This window comes from Oryza brachyantha, chromosome 12 (assembly GCF_000231095.2).
Source record: "Oryza brachyantha chromosome 12, ObraRS2, whole genome shotgun sequence".
NCBI lineage: Eukaryota > Viridiplantae > Streptophyta > Magnoliopsida > Poales > Poaceae > Oryza > Oryza brachyantha.
The window spans coordinates 4,897,015-4,920,021 of record NC_023174.2 but is presented as its reverse complement, the minus strand read 5'-3'; the positions used below and the strand labels follow the sequence as shown (position 1 = coordinate 4,920,021).

Here is a 23,007-nt window from a genome sequence, read left to right as displayed (position 1 = left end):
ACCACCGCCTCCATCGAGATGGTCATCGCAGCCAATCATGGCGGCGACCGCGCCATTGCTGCGAACGAAGTGGTCCAAGTGGAGGTGGTGGAGACGGAGGACGAGCTGCAGCAGAGGCAGCTCGTCGTCGGCGATGACGACGACGACCTGGAAGGAGGCCAGGCGGAGAAGGAACGACGACGAGTACCAGATCAGGACGACGCGTCTACCGCGTGGTGCTCCGCGGCGGGCAGCTTCAGGACGAGCACGAGCCTCGCCGCCGGGGAGAGCGCTGACGGCGAGGTGGACCTGAAGTGGGCGGCCGTCGAGAGGCTGCCCACCGCCGACCGGCTGCGGATGTCGCTCCTCCCCGCTCGCAGCGCCGCCGCCGTCCCCGCCGGAGCAGCGCCGCGGGAGTTCGAGGTGGTGGACGTGCGGAGGCTGGGGGCGGTGCAGAGGCGGGCGGTGGTGCAAAGCCTCGTCGCCGACGTGGAACGCGACCATGTCCGGCTGCTCAAGAAGCAACGGGAGAGAATGGACAGGCAACTCTATTAATTTCTCTCCCAAGGAAATTTAATTTTCAGTTAATAAAATCTGAACAAAATTTATAGATTTCGAGAACAAAGAAAAGTAATAAAATAAGAAAATTGCAAAATTACCACTAAAAAAATCAAAAGAATCACCGAAACTATTATACATGCAAAATAAAAAAAATTAGTAAATTGGTAACTACCTCAAAATAAAGGCCACTCACTCAACTTAATCTCTATCGACACTATTTAACATTGGACCAAGAGTCAACAATGCTATCTAAGAGCAAATTTAATAGTAAAACCAGATTACTATCAATAAACTTATATTATAGTCAACACATATAATAGATTAGCTATAAGATTGACTATAATGTCTATCTCTTATCTATTTCTCTTGCCTTCACATTTAATGTATTTTTCTTAGAGTTAGTGAATAGCTGTCTCTTGCATGAAAGTCAACCCCATTCTTTTTTCATTAGCTCTTTTCTCCACATTAGCTTATTGTCAACTTATAGTCTACTATTATACTTGCTCTAAATGACCTGTTCCAATCTACCTGCAGTTTTTTGAGGCATTTACTGCTCTTAATAACAGATGAGGAGTTGAATGTTTAGAGTGTAGGTAAGAAAAAAATAGAATAAAGTTTGAATAAGAAGTATGGATGCGACCACTGTGAATGGTATCGGCGATGCTTATATTATAGTATAATATTTAAATAGTAAAATGTTTATATTTTAGAATTTTACAAGTACTTTATAAGGATAAATTTTAAACCACGATATATCATGTAGTTTTTTCTGTGCCATTTGATGTTATTAATCTAACTGGGGTAACCAAAATGTTTATATTTTTTTAAAAAAAGTTGTATATGGGTTTGCCTATAGATATTTCATTCCGTGCTAAAGATCGAAAGCCATCTCGACCAAATATTACATTCACCTCTTCTCCAAACGTAAGACATATTTTCTAGGAGAAGATTTTCCCAACATACATGCAATTTAGTTGTTTTCTACCTCCTATTTTTTTGCCTTATATTTTCTTACCTCCGTTTACTCCTATTTTGCAAGATATTTGTATACAAACAGTAGATCACTTAAAAATGCACTTGTTCATTCTCCCCCTAAAGAAACAGAAATAATCAGTTGGTTAAAGTCCTATACGAGTATAATATGGGCATATGCTTGCAATGCACGAGCGCCAAAGGATTAGCTCTTGACACCAAGGAATATCACTTGAGAAAATAAAAATGATTGTTGGAAGAAACCTACATAAACATATATAAATATTTTTTTAGAGAAAATATAAATAAATAAAACATAGTGCAAAATTACCAAGTGCTCTAAATATCAATTTATTATGTCATTATTATTATTAGCTATTGATGGTGAGGATGATTTTTTCTCGCATTTTCATAAGTTTAAATTTATTTATATTTTTCTGATTGTAGTGATTTTGTTGTTTCTTGATAGCTCTACTGTATTAGAATACAATTTTGAACTCAGTATATCCATACTTTCAGAAAGATAGTTTATGGTAGCTAGAAAATTTATATTCCCATATGAAATTCATGGCAGAATTCGCCTCTATCTTCCGCTTTTGCTTAGGTTTTTCGATCAACTTTAAATTTGAAATTAATTTTGGGGTTTTTTCAATGAAGTTTATTTTCCAGGCTTGATTTTAGATTGCTAAAAATACGTATATAAAATTTTTATTCACATTTTTTATTGCAAATATGTTGTTTAGTTTTTTCCAATCACCACGTTATTTTTAGCGTTCATAGAAACTTTCAGAGTTGAATGTTTTGTTTTTATATAAAACTTTGAAATCGGAAGTTTCAATTTTTGAAAAAAAATAAATTGTGCTATTATTAGAAATTGTTTATTTGTAGAAGGAAAGTTTAGATATGTATAACTTAAATTATTTAACTTAATTTCACATACATCTTGTATGGAATCGAGAAATGATAAACTTGGAACAAGCCGTCTGAACTTTCACCACTAAACCGTACATACCTTCTTTATTATTTATATATTTTTTGCACTGCTATCTTCTTTTAAGGGAAAAAAAAAGTAATGGACTGTCTTATAATTTACGATGCACATCCCCAATGTTTCTCTACAATAGGAGATGTGGAATGTTACCCTCCTTACAAAAACTAATTTTAAGTATTAACATGTGCACTTAAAAAATATAATACCTTCCAGAGGATAAAAAAATTATCTATAAAAGATATTTTATGATATGAAATACACACGAAAAAACTTAACTTATATTATTAAAATTTACCCTAAACTCACATGGCTCCATCGAAAAGCATGAATTTTATTAGAAGTACTTCACTCCCCCAAAAATCCTAAAAAACTGAGTCCAATGGGAAGATAAAATGGTGTCGTCTTGATTCTTGAAATTCGGGCAGGGTGGGCGTCCGGCCGCCGACGGTGGAGGTGCGGTGGCGCGACGTGTGCGTGGAGGCGGAATGCCAGGTGGTCGCCGGCAAGCCACTCCCCACGCTCTGGAACTCCGCGCTCTCCAAATTCTCGGTAAATCATGCACCTCTACCCATTCCGTTCCTGCCTCTCTCTTTCTCTGTTTCTTCATGCCGAGATGCACGCCCACCAACTGTTCGTTCAAATGCCTCTCAGCTGCTCGCGGCCAGGCTGGGGTTCAGCCATCACCAGTCGAAGGTCCAGATCCTAAAAAATGTCAGTGGAATCATCAAGCCGTCCAGGTAAGTTACAAGGTAATTAACATGCTTACTCTTCAGCCTTCCGGCCACATGCTCAACTACTAGGTGCTGCGTGCAGGCTCACTCTTCTCCTTGGACCCCCAGGGTGCGGCAAAACTACACTCTTGAAAGCACTCGCTGGAAAGCTCAGCAAAAGCCTCACGGTATGGTTGCTAACAAGCACAATTCGCCCTATAATCTTATGTAGTTGCACACCAATGTTGTGTGATACACCATCTTTACCTCTATTTCTTAAACGCATTTTTTGAGAAGCTCATATGATCTGATATGATCAGTTCATGGCCTTCAAGATATTTGTAAGAAGCTCAGCAACTGTGTTGCGTCCTGTTCTCCTTGTGTTGTTATACTTTTGTAGTCCTAACGGACACCAACCAGGCCAACCAGCAGCTGTGCCTACTTTTGTAATTTTAGTATCTATTCATGTTGGTATCACAGGTAACTGGAGAAATTGAGTATAATGGCGTGAAGCTAGAACAATTTGTTCCAGAAAAAACGTCAGCTTATGTAAGTCAGTATAACCTTCATGTCTCTGAGATGACTGTGAGGGAGACACTCGACTTCTCAGCAAGATTTCAAGGTGTTGGCAGCAGGGCAGGTGACTAAGTTAATGAGGCAATTTCCCAATGTATTATGGACCTTAATTTGAGGAAAAAGTAGCTACTGTTCCCACTTAAGTAAGTGCAAACTTTGTTGTACAAATTAGAAATGATGAAGGAAGTGATCAGAAGGGAGAAGGCGGCTGGCATTACCCCTGATCCTGACGTAGATACATATATGAAGGTAAATATTAACCTTTTTCCTCTAAAGAAGGAAGAAAATTGACCTTCTTGTATTTGGGTACATATTTTTACATATTTTCAATTGCATTGATTGTGATGTAATTCTGATCACATTGAAATAAGACTGAATGCATATTAGCCTTTTTTGTTCATACTAGCTAGATGCCTGTCCGTTGCAACGGGGTCGAGGGATGGAAACATGATCAGTTCTTTCTTTGCTGATTTTTTCATAATGGGTCAGGTTTGGGGTCTTTCTTTTTCATGGAATGAGTTGAGAGGGGAGAGGTGGAGGATGACTGATTTTAAAGTACTAGATATGATATTTTTAGGACCACCCTGAAGAATGTTTTATTAAAATCATATCATAGTTTAAAATGTAATCATTTTTCATTATAATTGAGCTATCCTTGCGTAGGCAGTATCAATGGAAGGTTTAGAAAGGAGCATTCAAACAGAATATATTATGAAGGTACCTTCTGCTCCAAACAAGAATGCTATGGATCAAGTGCAGTGTTTTTTTCCTTTGTGTAATCTCTGTTTTTCCTAATAGATCATGGGACTTGACAAATGCGCTGACACAATAGTGGGAGATTCTATGAGAAGAGGTATTTCAGGTGGTGAGATGAAGAGACTTACCACAGGTGATTTCAAACGAAGAATGCACCCTGCTAAGTTATTGACTTAAAGTGTCTATTAGTGATGTTTATTTTCTTTCTCCTTGTTATCTTTTCTGATTATCAGGGGAGATGATAGTAGGACCATGTAAAGTGCTCTTAATGGATGAAATATCAACAGGGTTGGATAGCTCTACAACCTTCCAAATTGTTTCTTGTCTCCAACAGCTAGCACATATCTCAGATTACACCATACTGGTTTCACTTCTTCAACCATCCCCTGAAACTTATGATCTTTTTGATGATATTATCTTTATGGCAGAAGGAAAAATTTTGTGTCATGGCTCAAAAAGTTTCATTATGAATTTTTTTGAATCATGTGGGTTCAAGTGCCCTGCAAGAAAAGGAGTCGCTGACTTTCTTCAAGAGGTATCTACTAAACCATTATTTGCCAAATCTCACTAATTGTTGGACTGATGTAAAGTCAACAAGATCCTCTTTCAGTTCATACCCTCTGGTGTTATGACTTGGTGATAATTTATTTGACAGCTTTCAGGGTAACATAAAGTAATTGTAGAATGAAATTTATTCTAGATATGTGTCACAAAAGCCTCAGAACTGAACCTCTGTAATTGTAGAATGAAATTGATTCTTTATATTGACATAATCAGGCAGAATGTCTATTAGCCGTATAGATCAGTTTTGCAACTTATTATATCATTTACTGCAATATGCCGATGACTAAAAACACTCTATAGATTACGTAATCTGGACTTTCTGACTAGTGTTTTTTAGCATATATACCATCACATACTAGAACTTTGTCATTCTTCCAAAATTTTGAATAGGTTTTGTCAAAAAAAGATCAACAACAATACTGGAGTCATAGCGAAAAAAGATACAGTTTCATGACCGTCGACCAGTTCTGTGATAAATTTAAAGCATCTCAAGTTGGTGAGAATCTTGCTGAGGATCTTTCTAAGCCATATGATACATCAAAAGGGCAGGAGAATGTCTTGTCCTGCAGCATCTACTCACTGTCCAAGTGGCATCTCCTCAAGGCTTGTTTTGACAGAGAGCTTCTTCTGATGAAAAGGAATGCTTACGTTTACATAACTAAAGCTGTTCAGGTAACTAAACCCTACATTTTGCTGAGAAAATGATCTGAAACTCCTTACTAGTGGATGGATTGCTAACTAGTGTTTATATTTTGAACTGTAATGTGGTGGTAAACATTGCTAACTAGTGGTTGCATTCTGTATCATAAGGACATGCTAACGAGAATGCTTATGTACTACAAGAAACATGTTAAGTAGCGGATGCCTTGTGTAAAAGAAGAAACATGCTAATACATGAAGTGTTGGAGCTAGGTATTGATGGGTGTACATAGAATTCTAGTTCATATGCAGAGTCTGCAAACTATCTGTACTAGCTGCAAATAGAGATATACCAAAATTTACAAGCAACATAATGTATATTTTTTTGTAAGGAAACACTAGATAGGTAAGTAATTCAGTCAAGGATATGCGGATGTTGTGTAGTTTTAGGTGTGTTCTGATGTGAGATATTCTAGCTAGGGACTAGGGATGGAATAGTTGTAACACTTGGTACAGGGGTTTGAAATAAATGTTCAGTACATTGCTTTGCATATTGTAAAAACAACAGCAATGGATTACAGAAAATGTTATGACACCTATAATTTGCACTACGTCTTAATTGGTGTTCAATTCTAGCTCCTCAATATGTTTCAACTAAAATGATGAATGTTCATCTCCTTGTATTTTTCTATGTACTTCAGGGGTACAACTATAACTTCTAGAAAAGGTCTAGCTGTAGTGTTTTTCGTAGATGAATATCTCTGAAAGACTTTAGAAATAATAAATTAAAATTTATATACACTGTGGTGTAATTTGCATTTCTGAACATGTCCATCAGAGATTAACACAGTACACATTCTTTTACTTCAGCTTGGACTACTTGCGGTTATTGCTGGGACAGTATTTCTGCACACAGATATGAATTTCGATATAATTAATGCTAACTACTACATGGGTTCACTCTTCTATGCACTGATCCTGCTAATGATGAATGGATTCCCCGAATTGGCCATGGCAATTAGTAGACTGCCAGTCTTTTACAAACAGAGAGATCACTACTTATATCCTGGATGGGCTTATGCAATACCAGCTTTTTTCCTAAAAGTTCCAGTCTCTTTAGTTGAGTCAATAGCTTGGACATCAATATCTTATTATCTCATTGGATATACTCCAGAAACGCCCAGGTACAGTACAATTCTCTTGTAAAAGCCAAAGTAGCTAGCTACCACTTACCCAGAAGTACTGAATACTTATTATGGCATTTTCTGTTGCCAACTTTCCAAGTTATGCTTCTTTGTGTCAACAGCTTTGCTATACAATCTTGTTACATATATGGCCATTTGTACATTTTATGCATAGGTCAATGCTATTTTCTGATTATTAAGGACTCTGATTTATTTAGTAGCTTTGCAGTGATCTAGTCTAATGATTTTTTCTTAAGCATATTATTTACATTATCTGATAACTGTTATGACTTATGTATATCTATTAAAAAGACCTTAGGTTTTAAGGCAAAGTAAGTGTGTTATGTTAACATGAATCATTCTTCTGATTAGATTTTTCCGTCAGCTCCTCGTCCTCTTCCTCATCCACACAGGAGCATTGTCATTGTTCCGATGTGTTGCTTCATACTGCCAAACAATGGTGGCTGGTTCAGTTGGTGGTACAATCTCATCTCTAGTCATCCTTCTATTTGGCGGCTTCCTCATTCCTCGATGTAAGATGCTGCCATGTTTACACAAATTACATAGAAACAAGCAAGAGATGGGTTATATTTTCTTAAAGAAATGCATACACCACTATTAAAAAACATTGCTGACACTTTTTACAGCATCAATGCCTTATTGGCTAAAATGGGGGTTCTGGTTCTCTCCATTGTCGTATGCTGAGATAGGTTTAACTGGAAATGAGTTTTTGGCACCAAGATGGCTGAAGGTACATATTAAGGTAGATATTTTGAATTAATTATAAATGTTTGCAAGATGCACTCACATGGAAATGATTACTATAGGTCACAATGTCTGGTGTAACAATTGGGAGGAGGGTACTAACTGATCGTGGATTAGACTTCCCTGACTACTTTTACTGGATTGCGGTTGCTGCATTGGTTGGGTTTATTTTATTATTCAATATAGGTTTTGCCATCGGTTTGACCATAAAACAATGTAAGTGCCTATGGATGAAGTGTCCTTTGAATTAGGAGCAGAAGAGAAAATAGGCCTCACAGTTCTAGCTGAGTAGTAAACTTAGTCGAAACATATATGACAAGTCACGAATTATGTAACAACTGAAATGGAGGAAAAAAAATCTGCTCAAAAACACAAAGTGTTTGACGTGGTTACATGTAACATTTATTCTAACCTTCCATGACCTTCTCAGCTGGAACTTCTCAGGCTATTATTTCTCATGATAAGGTAAACATGTTACATGGCAGAGACCAAAATATGACCAAGGATGTCAAGATTGGGATGAGTAAGTTGCAATCAGTAATTGTTTCAGTAACTCATAGGATGTGTTAATTTAATTGTACGTTATGCAAATAAATAGAACTCAGCAAATGGATAAAAGCAGACAGATTTATCAATGATCGAATCTTGTGCAGGGAAGATCGCGTTACCTTTCACACCCCTTACACTGTCGTTTCAAAATGTGAACTACTACGTTCATGCTCCTCCGGTAATTATCATATAATAACTTTTCTTCTTTATGGTCATGATTTTCTAATAATGAATAAGGTACTAATTAAAACTAAAATCAAATTTGAGCTTCAGATATGATTCCATGTTAAATGGCATCTTAATTAACAAGTCAGGAAAAGTAATATTTGAATAAGGCTATGCTTAGATGGAGGATAACTTGTGCTTGCTGATAAATTGTGTGTATATATATATACATATATTTGTTCAATCCATTTGTGGGCATGGACCTGGTACTCCCATATGGACATTTGTCAATAAAGGTTAGTTCTTGACGACGGGAACTTAATAGTGCTTCTAGGCTTTTTCCAAAACACTAAATTAAAAGAAACATTCTGTAGATATGAATTGAGAGCTTCATTCTTTTTAAAGTCATAAAAGGAACTGATCAATACCACCATTTTCCTTGCTGCAGGAAATGAGGGAGAAAGGTTCCATGGGGAACAAACTACAACTACTCCATAACATCACAGGGGCATTCCAGCCAGGTGTCTTGTCAGCACTAATGGGGGTTACTGGAGCAGGGAAAACAACCCTCCTTGATGTTCTTGCTGGAAGAAAAACTGGGGGAGTTATTGAAGGAGACATAAGAATAGGAGGTTATCCTAAATTTCAAAAAACTTTTTCTAGGATATCTGGCTATTGTGAACAGAATGATGTCCATTCCCCACAAATCACAGTGGGAGAGTCTTTAGCATATTCGGCCTGGCTACGCCTTCCAGTAGAAATTGACACAGAAACTCGAAAAGTGAGTGTTGTTTCTCTACTAAGAAACTGCAGTTGTATAAAATCCATTAAAGTTGAAAGGAGAAAATACATTTTCATATCTATAAAAAAAATTATAGACAGTTTATTTCAAATGTTGAGCTGCACTGATTCAGTGACTCCTGCTCTTTTCCTTATAGGAATTTGTGAATGAAGTTCTCCAAATAATCGAGTTAGATGAAATTAGAGATGCTTTGGTTGGAATACCTGGGGTAAATGGTTTATCTACAGAGCAACGAAAACGGCTCACAATTGCAGTTGAACTTGTGTCAAACCCTTCAATTGTATTCATGGATGAGCCGACATCAGGTTTGGATGCAAGAGCAGCTGCTATTGCCATGCGTGCAGTTAAGAATGTGGCATGCACAGGTCGAACTGTTGTTTGCACGATTCACCAACCAAGTATTGAAATATTTGAAGCATTTGATGAGGTAAATTTCAACATTATATAAATATATGACATTATTCCATAGTATTTCTACATGTTAAGGACAGTGATTTCATTGATAATAAGGTCAGGGTCTGAAGAGGGTAAACACTGAGTTCATGCTGATCGCTTGGAGACTATGATCAAGCTAGTCCAAATTGTATGTTTCTTTATTAGTTGACTGATTACAGGGTACACTGGTCCATTTTATAGGTCTGATACTATATTTCCTGTGGATACTGTTCACATATAACTTATGACACAGACCTATGAAATACACATCTTATTACATATGAAGAGCCTCACAAGGTCGCAGACCTAACATATTATGACATCAGCAATTCAGCATCCTGTTATGTAGCTTCTTCTCAATTCTTAAATAAAAACCTGTCAATTTTACTCATATTTATCATGTTTGGTGCAATATTGATGCACTATATTATTAGTACTGTTGATTGCTGACACAATATCACTTTGTTGTCTAAACTGCTTGGTTTATCCGCATATGAAATCACTGCACAATTTACCTGTTTGACCTGGTCAATGCTCTTTGCGGAGCCTAACATAAGTAACTCTAGATCCAATAAGGTTTTCCTCATATTTTGCATTAGAAATATCATGTGAGCAAATAGAAATATCATGTCTTGTGTGATATAGGTAGATGAGTCACCCAACAAGAGCATTGCAATAAAGCTTCCTAACAAACGGATCACCTGAATAGACATGTAGCTTGTGAATTTTATCAATGTAGAGAGGAGTGAAATAACATTGTGAATATATTCCTGTTCTCCAACAACGGTCTAAGAACGTAGTTCAAATCTGCATCGATGTATGAAGAACATAGTTTCAATTATTTTCACACAATCATTCACATCAGAGTGAAGTACAGTGTATTTCAAATTGACTTCTAATGCTATGTAGTTGATGCTGATGAAAAGAGGTGGAAAGTTGATTTATGCTGGGCCACTTGGACAACATTCGCATAAGGTCATCCGATATTTTCAGGTAATAAATAGAGCAATTTTATAGTCCTTGAGAAGATACCAAGAGATACCAAAATTTTAATGTAAAATTTCGTACTTTATAGTATCTAAGGTACTAAGAGGTACCAAAATTTACATAGAAAAAAGTGATACCTCTTGATACCTTTTCAAGTACTGTAAAATTGCTCTAATAAATAACTGTACTATTGTAAAAGGGTAACTTAATGCTTAAGTGTAGTGCCAATCAAGATGGCCCTTGCACCCAACCAGAGTCCCAAGTCTTTAGATTACCCTGCATACCTAAAGCATTTTTTTGGCTAGCATGCTCTGTTTATTTTGTACTTGGTATTGGATATGCATGTTACATCTCCAAATGGGAAAATGAAAAATGTCAAAGGAATTTTGGTTAACAGCCCCAAGGAAGCTTCATTGCAATGAATAGTTTTTCTTCTGCGTATATTATTTAACTCATTCTTATTTTTCCTTAGTTCTTTGTCCTGATCTGTTGTAATCAAGATTAGTAGGCATGTAAATTTAGGTTCTTACAACAAAAGATAGTATTTATTGGTATAGTTATTTATCATTCCCTTCATTTTGGATCATTCTCTGTAACATTTTATATGTCGTTTCTTTCTGATTTTGAAATAAAAAAAAGTAGTTAAAATTGTTTACCTTTTATATATTCTCAAAAAGATGTATCTGCATAACAGTGTTATTGTTCCATCTTACAATCCCTAACTCCAAATGTGCGTTACACATTTACATATCATGTGGCAACCAATATCAAATATAGTTTTGCTCTGTTTTATTTAAGTGAGAATATATCATTAAATATTAGCTGAATTCTTCTCATTTACTGTGTGCTATACAAATTAATATAGTACTGTTGAAATTATTGTTGTCCCTTTTTTCAGTCAATACCTGGAATACCCAAGATCAAGGAGAACTACAATCCATCAACATGGGTGCTAGAAGTTACTTCCACGTCTTCAGAAGCTCAACTCGGAGTAGATTTTGCACAAATTTACATGGAATCATCAATGTGCAAGTTAGTTTCATAAAGCATATCGCTGTTATTAGCTCATATATCATGTTTATTTAGACAATATCAATTTTTTCATGAGGAAATATTAATATTAATATTGCATGGCATATTATAATGATAGCTTAGAAACAAAGACAAGCACAGATCAGAAAAGGAAGTATTTGTTAGTATAGACTTTGGACAGCCACTGTACTTTATAGAGATCCCCCATTCTGAAGAAAATTAAAATTGCAGAAAAAAATTCCTAACAGTAAGTACTTGTGATTGAAGGGACAAGCACATGCTGGTAAAGGGCTTGAGCATGCCACCTCCAGGTACAAGCGATCTCCATTTCCCAACACGATATCCGCAGAAGTTCTGGGAGCAGTTCAAAGCTTGCCTATGGAAGCAGTGCCTGTCACATTGGAGAACCCCTTCATATAACCTGGTGCGGATCGTCTTCATGGCAGTTTCTAGCATCATCTATGGAGTGCTGTACTGGCAGCAAGGCAGCATCAAGAACATGTACGTCAACCACCACTTGATTTAACGATTTATCAACTCACATGGCATCACTGAAAGTATATTGCTATTAATTACTAGGGGCTGACTCTGGTGCATTATACTGGTAGTAGAATTTAATCCATACCGTGGATCTATTTTTATCAGACGACTGTGATTAAATTATATTACCAACAATATTAGGTGTAGTAAAAATTTGAAGGGGTAATATCATCCTTCTTATTGTGATCTTGATAGCCGAAAAAAAAAATTAACAAAATAACAAAATACCCTTTTAAATCAACGGATGAGTAGTATAATACTACCAGTAAAATGCATGATTTAAGGGGTAAAAGGACATGATTGCATTCATTGGTTAAATCAGTAGTGGTACAGGATCCTAGACTAGGAAAATTCAGGATATTACATTAACTGATGTTCTGTTTGTGCATAGAAATAACCAGCAAGGTCTCTTCACCATACTGGGATGCATGTATGGCACCACCCTCTTCATTGGTATCAACAACTGCCAGTCAGTGATGCCATTCATCGCAATTGAGCGCTCTGTTGTATACCGGGAAAGGTTTGCTGGAATGTATTCGCCTTGGGCTTACTCCTTTGCACAGGTCAATCATAGTCTGATTCACTGGATTCACATCTACACATATACTTGATTTGATTTACTGGTTGCAGAGATCGCTGCATCACACAGTTAATTTTACTGTTTGCATATTTTTCATCATTTATATATCTTTGACTGTGATCTTCCAACAGATAGCTATGGAGGTTCCCTATGTGTTGGTGCAGTTAGTCCTGTTCATGTCGATAGCATACCCGATGATAGGGTATGCATGGACAGGGGTGAAGTTCTTCTGGTTCTTCTACACCATGTTCTTCACTCTGCTCTACTTCCTCTACATTGGAATGCTGCTGGTGTCGATCACCCCCAACGTCCAGGTGGCCTCAATATTTGCGTCCATGTTCTACACAACACAGAACCTCATTTCTGGCTTCATCGTACCTCCTCCAGTAAGTCATGCCCACTGATATTTATTCCGTACTTATTCATCATGCTTATGATCAGCTTGCTCCAATTGATACTAGAAAGACCTAGAGGAAATTTAAGAAATACCATTAACGAATGTACAAGTCTAAGAAATACTATTGACGAGTGTGAGTTCTAGAAAATGTCATCGTACAAACGACTTTGTCTGAGAAATGTCATCGCCGTTAGGGTTCCATTCATTTTTGTTGTTAAATACACTTTTCATACTATAGCACTTAATGGAGAAATGCAGAGGGAACCCTACCAGCGATGACATTTCTTAGACAAATTCGTTTATACGATGATATTCTATAGAATTCGCACTCATCGATGACACTTCTTAGAATTAAGCATTTGTCAATGACATTTGTTAGATTTTCTCAAACATATATATACAACCAAGATGAATGAAAACGGCCATGGCTGTTGACATGCCTGCAGCGTATACCAATATGGTGGAAGTGGCTGTACTACATCTCCCCAATGTCATGGACGCTGAATCTCTTCTTCACCACCCAGTTCGGATCTGACGATGGCGGCAAGATCCTCGTATTTGGAGAGACAAAACCTATCGCAGAGTTCGTGAGGGACTACTTTGGCTTCCACCGAGAGCTGCTGCCACTGGCTGCCATACTGTTGGCGGCCTTCCCTGTCATCTTTGCCATCCTCTTCGGTTTCAGCATCTCAAGACTCAACTTCCAAAAGAGATAGGCAGATATTTACCCTATATCTTGAAGATTAGTATTGAGATTACATGCATTACAATTCTAGTAACTATTTTATAGATTTGGTGCACCTTTGGACACTGCAGTCTCCAGTGTGCAACTTTGACACAATCAGATAAGTGGGTAATGAAAGGTTGTAATGTTGTGAAAGCATTTTTTTTATATCAACTCTCTCTACATGGATGAAACTTTTTGTCTTATCACATTGCAACCACTTTTAAGAAATCCATTCATGTGTTTATGTTTTTTGCGTTTGCAAATTTATTGACAACAACCCAAAGCAGCAGAGGAAGTTTTTGGTCAAAAGATGCTTCTATTATCAGCCTTTGCTTTGCAAAAAAAGATTAATAAGATGTCATGAAGTCACTTCTCTTCCTTTTACTTTTCATCGTGCACAGTGACTGAATGAAACAGTTTTAATTTGTTTCCCTTCTAATGAAATGAACATGTTTCAACCAATTAAAGAGGGTTAATGGCATGCAGACGAAGCAGGAGGATAATGGATGACAACATCCGATCTTTGCTTCGAAAGAAGCTACAACCAGTTACTCCCTCAAGTTCCATAATTCCTGTCGCTTTAAATAATAACGGGATCAAACTTTTAAAACTTTGACTATTACTTCTAAAATATTTAGTTTTAAAACACTAGGATAACATTTATAGATAAGTCATAAAGACTATTTTAATAAAATTAAATATTATTTTTTCTATATATTTTAATAGAAAATTCAATTTAAAGATAGATTTGGAATACCATGCCGATGTCCAAATCAACAAAAACTATTAAATTAGAGAGAGTACATAGGAGAAAGAAGTACCTACCCATATCTAAGAATGTACTTATTGTCTGCATTTCTTCCAGAACAGAGTTTTCTCGCTTTTCCTTTTCTAAGGAGGGCTGGTTTCGATGGAGAAATATATGCAAAATATAGATTGTAAGCTTGCAAAGTCACTGACAAGGTTTCAGCACCGAATCTATAGGCACCACGATAGCGACATAAACTTTGGACCTAAGGACCAGCCCTGCTACCTTCGGGATAGAGCATTTTTACCGTCCTTAAAAAAATATCTCAAAGTACTACACTTTTTACACTATGATTCTTGGTATCTTGAGATACTTTTTAAGTATAATAAAAAAACCCTTGGAAAAATAATCACAAAGAAGCAAAAGAGTAAAGTGCACTAGCGGTCCTTAAACTTGTGTGCATATGTCATATAGGTCCAATCGGCTCTGGCCTGCTCCATCCGCTGACGTCGCATGCCACGGTGGCGCCTACATATTGGTGGGGCCATGTGGATCACAGATGTCACTATCTCTCTCCTCCTTATTTTTTTCTCTCTCTTCTCGTAGACGCCATCGTGGATGTCACGTCAGCGGATGGAGCGGGTCAGAACCTGTTTGGACCTATATGACACCCCCAGACAAGTTCGGGGACCCAAAAATACATTTTGAGAGTTCAGAGACCTAGATGACACATGCACATAAGTTTAAGGACTGCTGGTGCACTTCACTCGAAGAAAAATATGGATTCCATTCTCCTCTGTTTGATATAAGGGCTTCTTCCAGTTTATGCATGCTTCAAACAATTTTATCATCGGAAGTTACTATACCTACTGAGTCATTATCCTTTTAGGGTTAATGCTATCAGTGATTAAATTACAACAGCTAGTTATTAATTCTGAATTATGTTATCTTATATTTTGAATTTTGAATTTCAAAATTGTTAAATACCGTCATGTACTCGGTTTTGTATCGGAATTATAGTTTTCCTTTTTCAATAACTCCAAAATTCATAATTAACCGAGACACGCCCTGTTTGGAGTTTAAACCTTGGCTTGTCCATGTTGTTAATGATTCCAAAATTTGCAACTAATAAATATTGAGTTGTATTTGGTTTGCAATAGATTTTCCATGTTTCATAATTCAAATATTCATAATTAAACACTACTGGTTTTTGCTCGAGTTGGATCGGTGGTAGACAGATATTTGTTTGTGTAAGTGTTCTTGAACTATATGTAAAATTAATCTAAGGATCATGACACCCAATTTTTTTCTGAATACCAATTATATATACTGTTGAATTGTAGGAATGGAAAGACATTTCTAAAAGTACTTTGGAATGTGATAATGATAAGTATTTTGGAAAACAAATCTAGAATGACAAGTAGATTGTATCAGAGGGAGTATCCAAATTGAAAGTCAGTCAAAATGTAAGCTTAGGAAAGTAGGACAGAGGCTGGGGACGTGGACGCCCTCTAATGCGAGGAAAAATGTTTGAAAAAAATGTTTTTTTCTCTCATTTTTTAAGGTATATATATATGTCTGGTAGGTATTTGAAAAAAATATATAATTGTGCCGTGGGACGGTTTCTGACAAAGAAAAAGTAATTCACAAAAAAATTGTTGGAATTCAGAGATAAACATAATTAGTCTTAGCAATAGTAAGATTCAGTTCTGACAAAAATAATCGGGCATAAGAATAGAAATGTGACTTATTCAATCGTATTATTGATGGTTATGGAATTTCGGAGAATTCTATGTCTGGTGAAAAGTTAGCGAGTGCTTATGAACAAACAGATGGAATTATTTTTTTCCTCTTTGGCTGCATTGAGGAAATTTCCTGGAGGCTAAAATGCTTTGATTGTGAGTACAGGGTATCAGGTTGGAAGTAGGAAGAGAGATTTAGATTTGAGAGTAGCTAGTCACTCCCTCTGCTTCATGTTACAAGTGACTTTAGCTGTGCCCGAAGTTAAACATATTCAAGTTTAGCCATGTTTATAGAAAAACACACTAGCATTTACAACACTAAATTAGTTTTATTAAATCCATTATTAAATATACTTTTATAGCATAACAAAGATGTTATATTTTGCCTTAACTTGGTCAAACATAAAGTGTTTGACTTAGCAGAAATCTAAAATAACTTATAATATGGAACGAATGAAGTAGTTAAATATAAAGCATCTGAATTTTTTTAAGGGGGGAATGGTATGAGTAGAGAAATCAAAAGTCGTGGAAACAAGTTAAAAACTATTTGACGGGTTGTGGCGAAACTGTTGCCCCCATCCCAAAAGGAATGCAACTATCTTATCCAAGAAAAAAAAATACAATTCTAGACTACAATTTGTTTCCCTCTAACCACGCCTCGTTCAATTTTTTTCTGGTCATACCACGGACCACTCTTAATTGCACCTCTAGGTCATTTCTATTAACATACAAGATATATGGATAATCAATTAGCACATGTTAATTGAACCTATTGTGAATTGACACCTATCTTCACTAATGGGATGTGTTCACACCATGTTCACACACCTTCCCTATCTATAAATAGTTATAATCACCCTTGTACAAAAGAGTTCATCCCTCTATTCTCTCTCTGTCTACTTTCTCTTTCGCTCAATCTTTCTCAAACTTTTACTTTCTAACAATTTCTATTAATCCCTACTAGTTTATATTTTGATGCTACAACTGTATTCTTTTTCAAAAAGAAATATTTGTTTACTCCATAAAACTATATTGCGAGAGACTTAACACTCTAAACTATTTTCATATCATTTTACACCGACTATTGAAAACGGTTCACTTTACCCCCAAACAATATTCCTCTTTTGTTTCTCCCTATATAAGTTGTATTTTTCATTCAAAATTGATAGGATGATGATAGATGTATTACAATTTACATGTCAATATTTTTTTGAATTTTTTATTACCAATTACCTAGGTTGGTAGCACCTAATACTTATTTAAACATAAAGATTTTTTAAGTTTAAGAAAACAGTCCTGAAAAAAACTTGAAAGTGTTTTTTTTTAATTTTGCTAACGGTGATGTTTGTGGCTCTGCAAAATTGTAAACCATACAGAAACCTACTTAGGTGTCGGTTGAGGGTATTGGTTTTCCGACCGACACCGAGTAGGTGGCACCAATAACTTCATATTATTGGTGCCGATTGCACAACCAACTACTTTACAGCGCAAGGGAAGCCAAAAAAAGCTTGAGCATCCACTTGATTGAAGCCGATATGGGTTTCCCCCAAATCATTTGATAACAAGGAAAAAGGATCATCCACGCAACAAAATCACATATATACATATACTAACTCACACATTACATGTAAAATCGATCTACAAACATACAAATTTGTATACTAACTCGCAAATCACATGTAACATTGATCAACAAACACATAGATTCATATGCTCTAATTAACAAATCATAGGTTGCAAAACTGCTGCTGCTCCCCATGCCTTCTAGACGTGGATGGAAGCCAAGGATGCCTTCTTGAGGACATCATGCCATGTGAAGGCGAGGGAGTGGACGTCGTGACGCTGCTCGAGGAAGAAGGGGTCTGGGAGGGGTGGGTGCTCAATGGCAATGTGGAGGTCATGGACCATGGCAAGGTCGATAGGGGTTGTTTTCTTATCATGGATGGTAGAGGTCGATAGGGGTGGTAGAGGTCGATAGGGATTATTTTCTTATCATGGATGGTCTGTGTGGAGAGAGAATGGGGCTGCCGCACTGATAGCAAAAGAGGAGGGGCGAGGAGAGGAAGAGGAGAGTCGTCTCGTTCCTATATTGTTAACTCCAAAATTTGGTCTACCGATATCAGATTATGTGATAGCCGATGTACCAAAATATTGGAGAATGGCGATGGAGCCAAGTACAGGATACTTGATGTCTAATGCTTGATGTTTGAGTATACTTGATGTCTAATGCTTGATGTTTGAGTGGCTGATGATTGCTATGGCCTACAAAAAGTTAATCCGTTAGCTCAGCTCCACTAGTGTCATTTTTAAGGAAAACTAACATCTATAATATATTATATGTATTGGTTTTTATTAAGAAAAAGAACGAATTACCCCCATGAATTATCGCGGTCGGTCGAATTACCCCCTAAACCCAAAAACCAGACTCGTTCACCTGGGACTTTCAACACAGGACAAATTACCCCTTGACCCAATCTAATGTGGTTTTGTCCTACGTGGTGTACACGTGGCAATCCAGTCAGCATTTTCTTTTTTTAAATGGTAGGGTCCACCTGTCATAGCCTGCCACTCTCTCTCTCCCCTTTCTTTCGGCTGGAGGCGGGCAGGGGTGGGGGCGGTGGACGGCCACGGCGCGGCGACAGCGACGGCAACGCGGCACGCGGAAGACGGCCACCGGATTGGGTCAGCCGCTAGTGCTAGCTAGCTGAAGCTTCTCGGCCATGGACGAGCTGCTCTCCCCGTGCTCATCGTTCTCGCCGAGGTCGTCATTGTTGATGTTCTCCTCCAGTGCGGCGGCGGCACACGCGGTGCTCGAGTTCATTTCTTGCGAGGTGTCGGATGAGTGGCTGATGGGGGACGTCGTGGTGGCCAAGAACAAGGAGGACGTGGGCGGCGGCGGGCTGTGGGGCATCGTCGGGGGCTCGCTCTCGCCGGGCTCGGAGCTGTCCGAGCTACCGAGGAGCTTCGTGGAGGCACCGCCGCAGCGGCTGGCGAAGCGGCTCGGGAGAAAGCCCGGGCCACGCCTCGATGGGCCGACGGTGAGCCACGTCGAGGTGGAGCGGCAGCGTAGGGAGAAGCACGCCTGCGTCATTCGCTTGCACGGCGTGACCACCATCCAAGAAGTCCTCGTCGACGTGCCCGCCACCGCCCGCCAGGACAACGACACCCTCCACCCTCCAAGACGACGACACCCTCCGCACGGCGCTTCTCCAGAGGCTACAGGACAGCTAGCTCGCTCGCTTGCTCCCTCCTCCGCCGCCGCCCGAGAAGAAGATCGAGCGTGGCGTGGCCGCATCCGTCGCCACCTGTCTCACCGCCGTCACCGCCTGTCTCGCCGACGCGCCACGTCGCCGCCGCCTCGCCAACGTCGACACACCGCTGTCGCCGTCGCCTCCGCTGGTCACCGCTGCGCTGTCGCGGCGCCTCCGGCCGAGCCACGCCGTCGCCGTCCACCGCCCCCACCCCTGCCCGCCTCCAGCCGAAGGAAAGGCGGAGAAGACAGAGAGAGTGGCAGGCTACGACAGGTGGGCCCCACCGTTTAAAAAAGAAAATGCTGACTAGATTGCCACGTACATGCCACGTAGGACAAAACCGCTTCGGATTGGGTCGAGGGGGGTAATTTTCCCGATGTTGAAAGTCCAGAGTGAACATGTCTGGTTTTCGGGTTTAGGGGGTAATTTGGCCGACCATAATAATTCAGGGGGTAATTCGTCCTTTTTCCTTTTTATTAATAATCAATACCTATACTTCCCAGTGTATAGGTGTTGATTATGGTAAGAAAGTCAGCACCTAAGTTGGTTATAGGTGTTGGTTATGGTAAGAAAGTCAGCACCTAAGTTGGTTATAGGCGTTGGTTATGGTAAGAAAGTCAGCACACATAAGCAGGCTATAGGTGTTGGTTTGTACTAAGAACTAGACCTATAACCCTACATAGGTGCCAGTTCAATATAACCGGAACCTATGAGCCTTAATTTATTATAAATTCTTTAGTAGTGGTAACTTAAAAGGAGAAATATTATTAACAAGCACGGTAAACCATGTCAGTTGAGGGGGTAACATACATGAGCCATAAATATAGTTTAGAGGTCGGAAATTTTGGGTCTCAGTTTATTATCGAAATGTTCATGGTGTTACATAACTCCTATGGCCTTTTGATTCGAAGGAAAACCATAGGAAATTTGTAGGATCTTAATCCTATTGGATTTTTTCCCTATATGTCCCTTTTAAACAAATGATTAGATCCTATTGAATCCTATGACATTCATATGGAGTGCCTTATTCCATGCAAGTGTTGAGGAAATTTAACATAGTCTTCCTAATGTTATAAGGTCATTTGAATGATGGTGAGATTATGATAGAAAGTGATGAGAAATTGTTAAAACATGCACCAAACCTTTAGAAATCTTTATGTGTAAAATATGAGGAAATTGGAATCCATATAGTTCCTAGGTTGAGGTCCTTAGAGGAGAAAAGGGCTTGCTGGTGACAACGAGAATACCACTGACCACTTGTGTAGGATGATGCCCGTTTTTGATATGAACACTCACAAAGCACCTGGCCGGCCCCTTTAGCAAAGAATGATTTGATGGTTATTCTGTATACTCATGATCTTGATGTTAATTAATGGAATGATTTGTGGAATAATATCTCTGTGGCCTGGGTAAGGTATCCAATTAAAATACAGTTGTTGATGCTTATTTGTTTTCATTGTGTCTATAAGAAAATTATTCCCTCCAGTTCCACATTTTCTATCGTTTTGGACATATAATCCAATTTACCAAGGAGTAATTAATTAAAATGCATATTTCCAGTTCTGATCATATTAAATAGATTTAAAATTTGATGTTTCTCGTATGTTTTGCAGACCGCAGCAGCATTAACTACAAGGTAAACTCTGACCAAAACAATCACTAAAATATCTCCAAATCAAAGAAAATTTTCATCCAACCCACAAAATCCTTCAACGATAGGAAAAATGGAACTAGAGGGACTAATGATTAAGATTGTATCTATTTGTCACACCTGGAGTTTTATCCCAAGCCTAATTCGTAAAAAAAATCCGTAAATAATAATTGGCTTAATTAACTCAGGAAAAATCCCTCTAAGAAATTAATTTAATTAAATCGAGGTTTCAAATCGATTAACAGGATTCAAACTTAAATTGCAGAAGTATAAAATTTGGCCCAAAAATTAATTTAAAACTCGGCAAAAGTGGGGCTTTCCTTTTTCCCCTCTTTTTCTTTCTTTTTCCCTTCTTTCCCAAATTAGACCGAAGTCCAATTTGCCTCCCTTCTTTTTCCTTCTTTCTCCTCTTTTCTTTTTTTCCCCTCCTCCTCCCCGGGCCGGCCCAGCCGAGCCGGCCCATCTCCCCGCTCGGCCAGCCCAGCCGAGCCAGCCCATCTCTCCGCTCGGCCAACCCAGCCGAGCCGGCCGCTCCCCTCCATGCGTGCGCGCCCTCCTCCCTCCGCCTGGGTCATCGGCCCAACTCGCCCGTGCTCGCGCACGCGCTGTGCTGCGCCAAGTCCGCATCGCCCCCCTCCCCCTCCGCGCCGGTCGAGTCCGAGCCGCCGCCGAGTTCTTCGCGCCACCGCCAAGTCCCCGCCGCATCCGACTCGGTCTCCAACCGCCTCCCCACCCTAATCGCGCCACCCCCGCACTATAAAGCCGAGCCGTCGTGCGCCGCCGCACCCGTTCCCGAGCCACCGCCATGCCCAAGCTCGCCGCCGCCGTTCGTTTCCGCTGCCGGACGCCGATCTTCGCTGTCCAGCCGCGCCACTGCCTCCGCCTTGTCCTTGCCGATCCTCCACCGTCTTCACCGCCGCCGGTGGGGCAACCCAGTGCCCTCGCCACCTCTTCCTCCCCTTCGCTGTCGCGCTTGACCTCGTCGCCCGCTCGCCGTCATCTGCGTCCCGATCGTCGCCGCCTCCGCTCCGCTCGCCGTCGCCCGTCCCTCCTCGCCGACTCGCCGCCACCTCCGCCGCCGCCGGTAAGCCCTCCCCTCTCCTCTCCCTCTCTTTTTCGCTGCCACCGCCGGCTCTCCTCCCACCCGCGCCGTCGTTGGGCGAGTGCGCCGCCTCCTCGGTCGTCGCCGCGCCTCCGCCGGTCGTCGCCGTCGCTGTCGGCGCCCGTCTCCCCCTCCCGCGCACCGTCGCCATCGCCCTCGACACCGTGCGCCGCCGCCCGTCACCGACGCCGTCGTCACCCTCCAGTCGCTAGCCGATGCCGTCGACGTCATCGCCCTCGCGCCGCCGGTCATCGCCGTCACCGCCCTCCGCCGCCCGCTCGCCGCCGGCGCCGTCTTGCCCTCCCGGCCAAGCTTCCCCCTCCTCCTGTATTCCGGGCCGCTGACGAGCAGGTCCCACCCGCCAATCGCCGGTCGCCTCTCCCCTCTCGCTCCCTCTCACTGACCTATGGTTCCAGCCCGTCAGCCCGCGCCACCTCTCCTCTCTCTTCCCCTCGGGCCCCACGGGTCGGCCCCTCCTCCCCTCGCTCCCTCACCGACAGGTGGACCCCACCTGTCGGCGCGCCACCTCTCTCCTTCGCTAACGTCAGCAAGCCCTATTAATTGCGCAATAATTGATTTAGGACTTTTCTGTTTAGTTAAAA

General features: G+C 40.0%; 1 protein-coding gene across 1 annotated transcript; it reads left to right on the top strand.

Moving 5' to 3' along the window:
- On the top strand, positions 1-14,185 carry LOC102718702 (ABC transporter G family member 49-like). The gene is made up of 24 exons (XM_040529594.1): positions 1-521; positions 2,929-3,052; positions 3,155-3,240; positions 3,317-3,401; positions 3,694-3,853; positions 3,962-4,038; positions 4,453-4,506; positions 4,588-4,678; positions 4,779-5,080; positions 5,500-5,781; positions 6,619-6,932; positions 7,305-7,465; positions 7,580-7,683; positions 7,760-7,913; positions 8,128-8,220; positions 8,351-8,424; positions 8,860-9,192; positions 9,350-9,640; positions 10,558-10,641; positions 11,534-11,667; positions 11,935-12,168; positions 12,599-12,770; positions 12,919-13,173; positions 13,631-14,185. Exons 1-24 carry the CDS (start codon positions 19-21, stop codon positions 13,898-13,900), a joined length of 4,437 nt encoding a protein of 1,478 aa, XP_040385528.1. The 5' UTR covers positions 1-18; the 3' UTR covers positions 13,901-14,185.
- Positions 14,186-23,007: the final 8,822 nt, after the last annotated feature.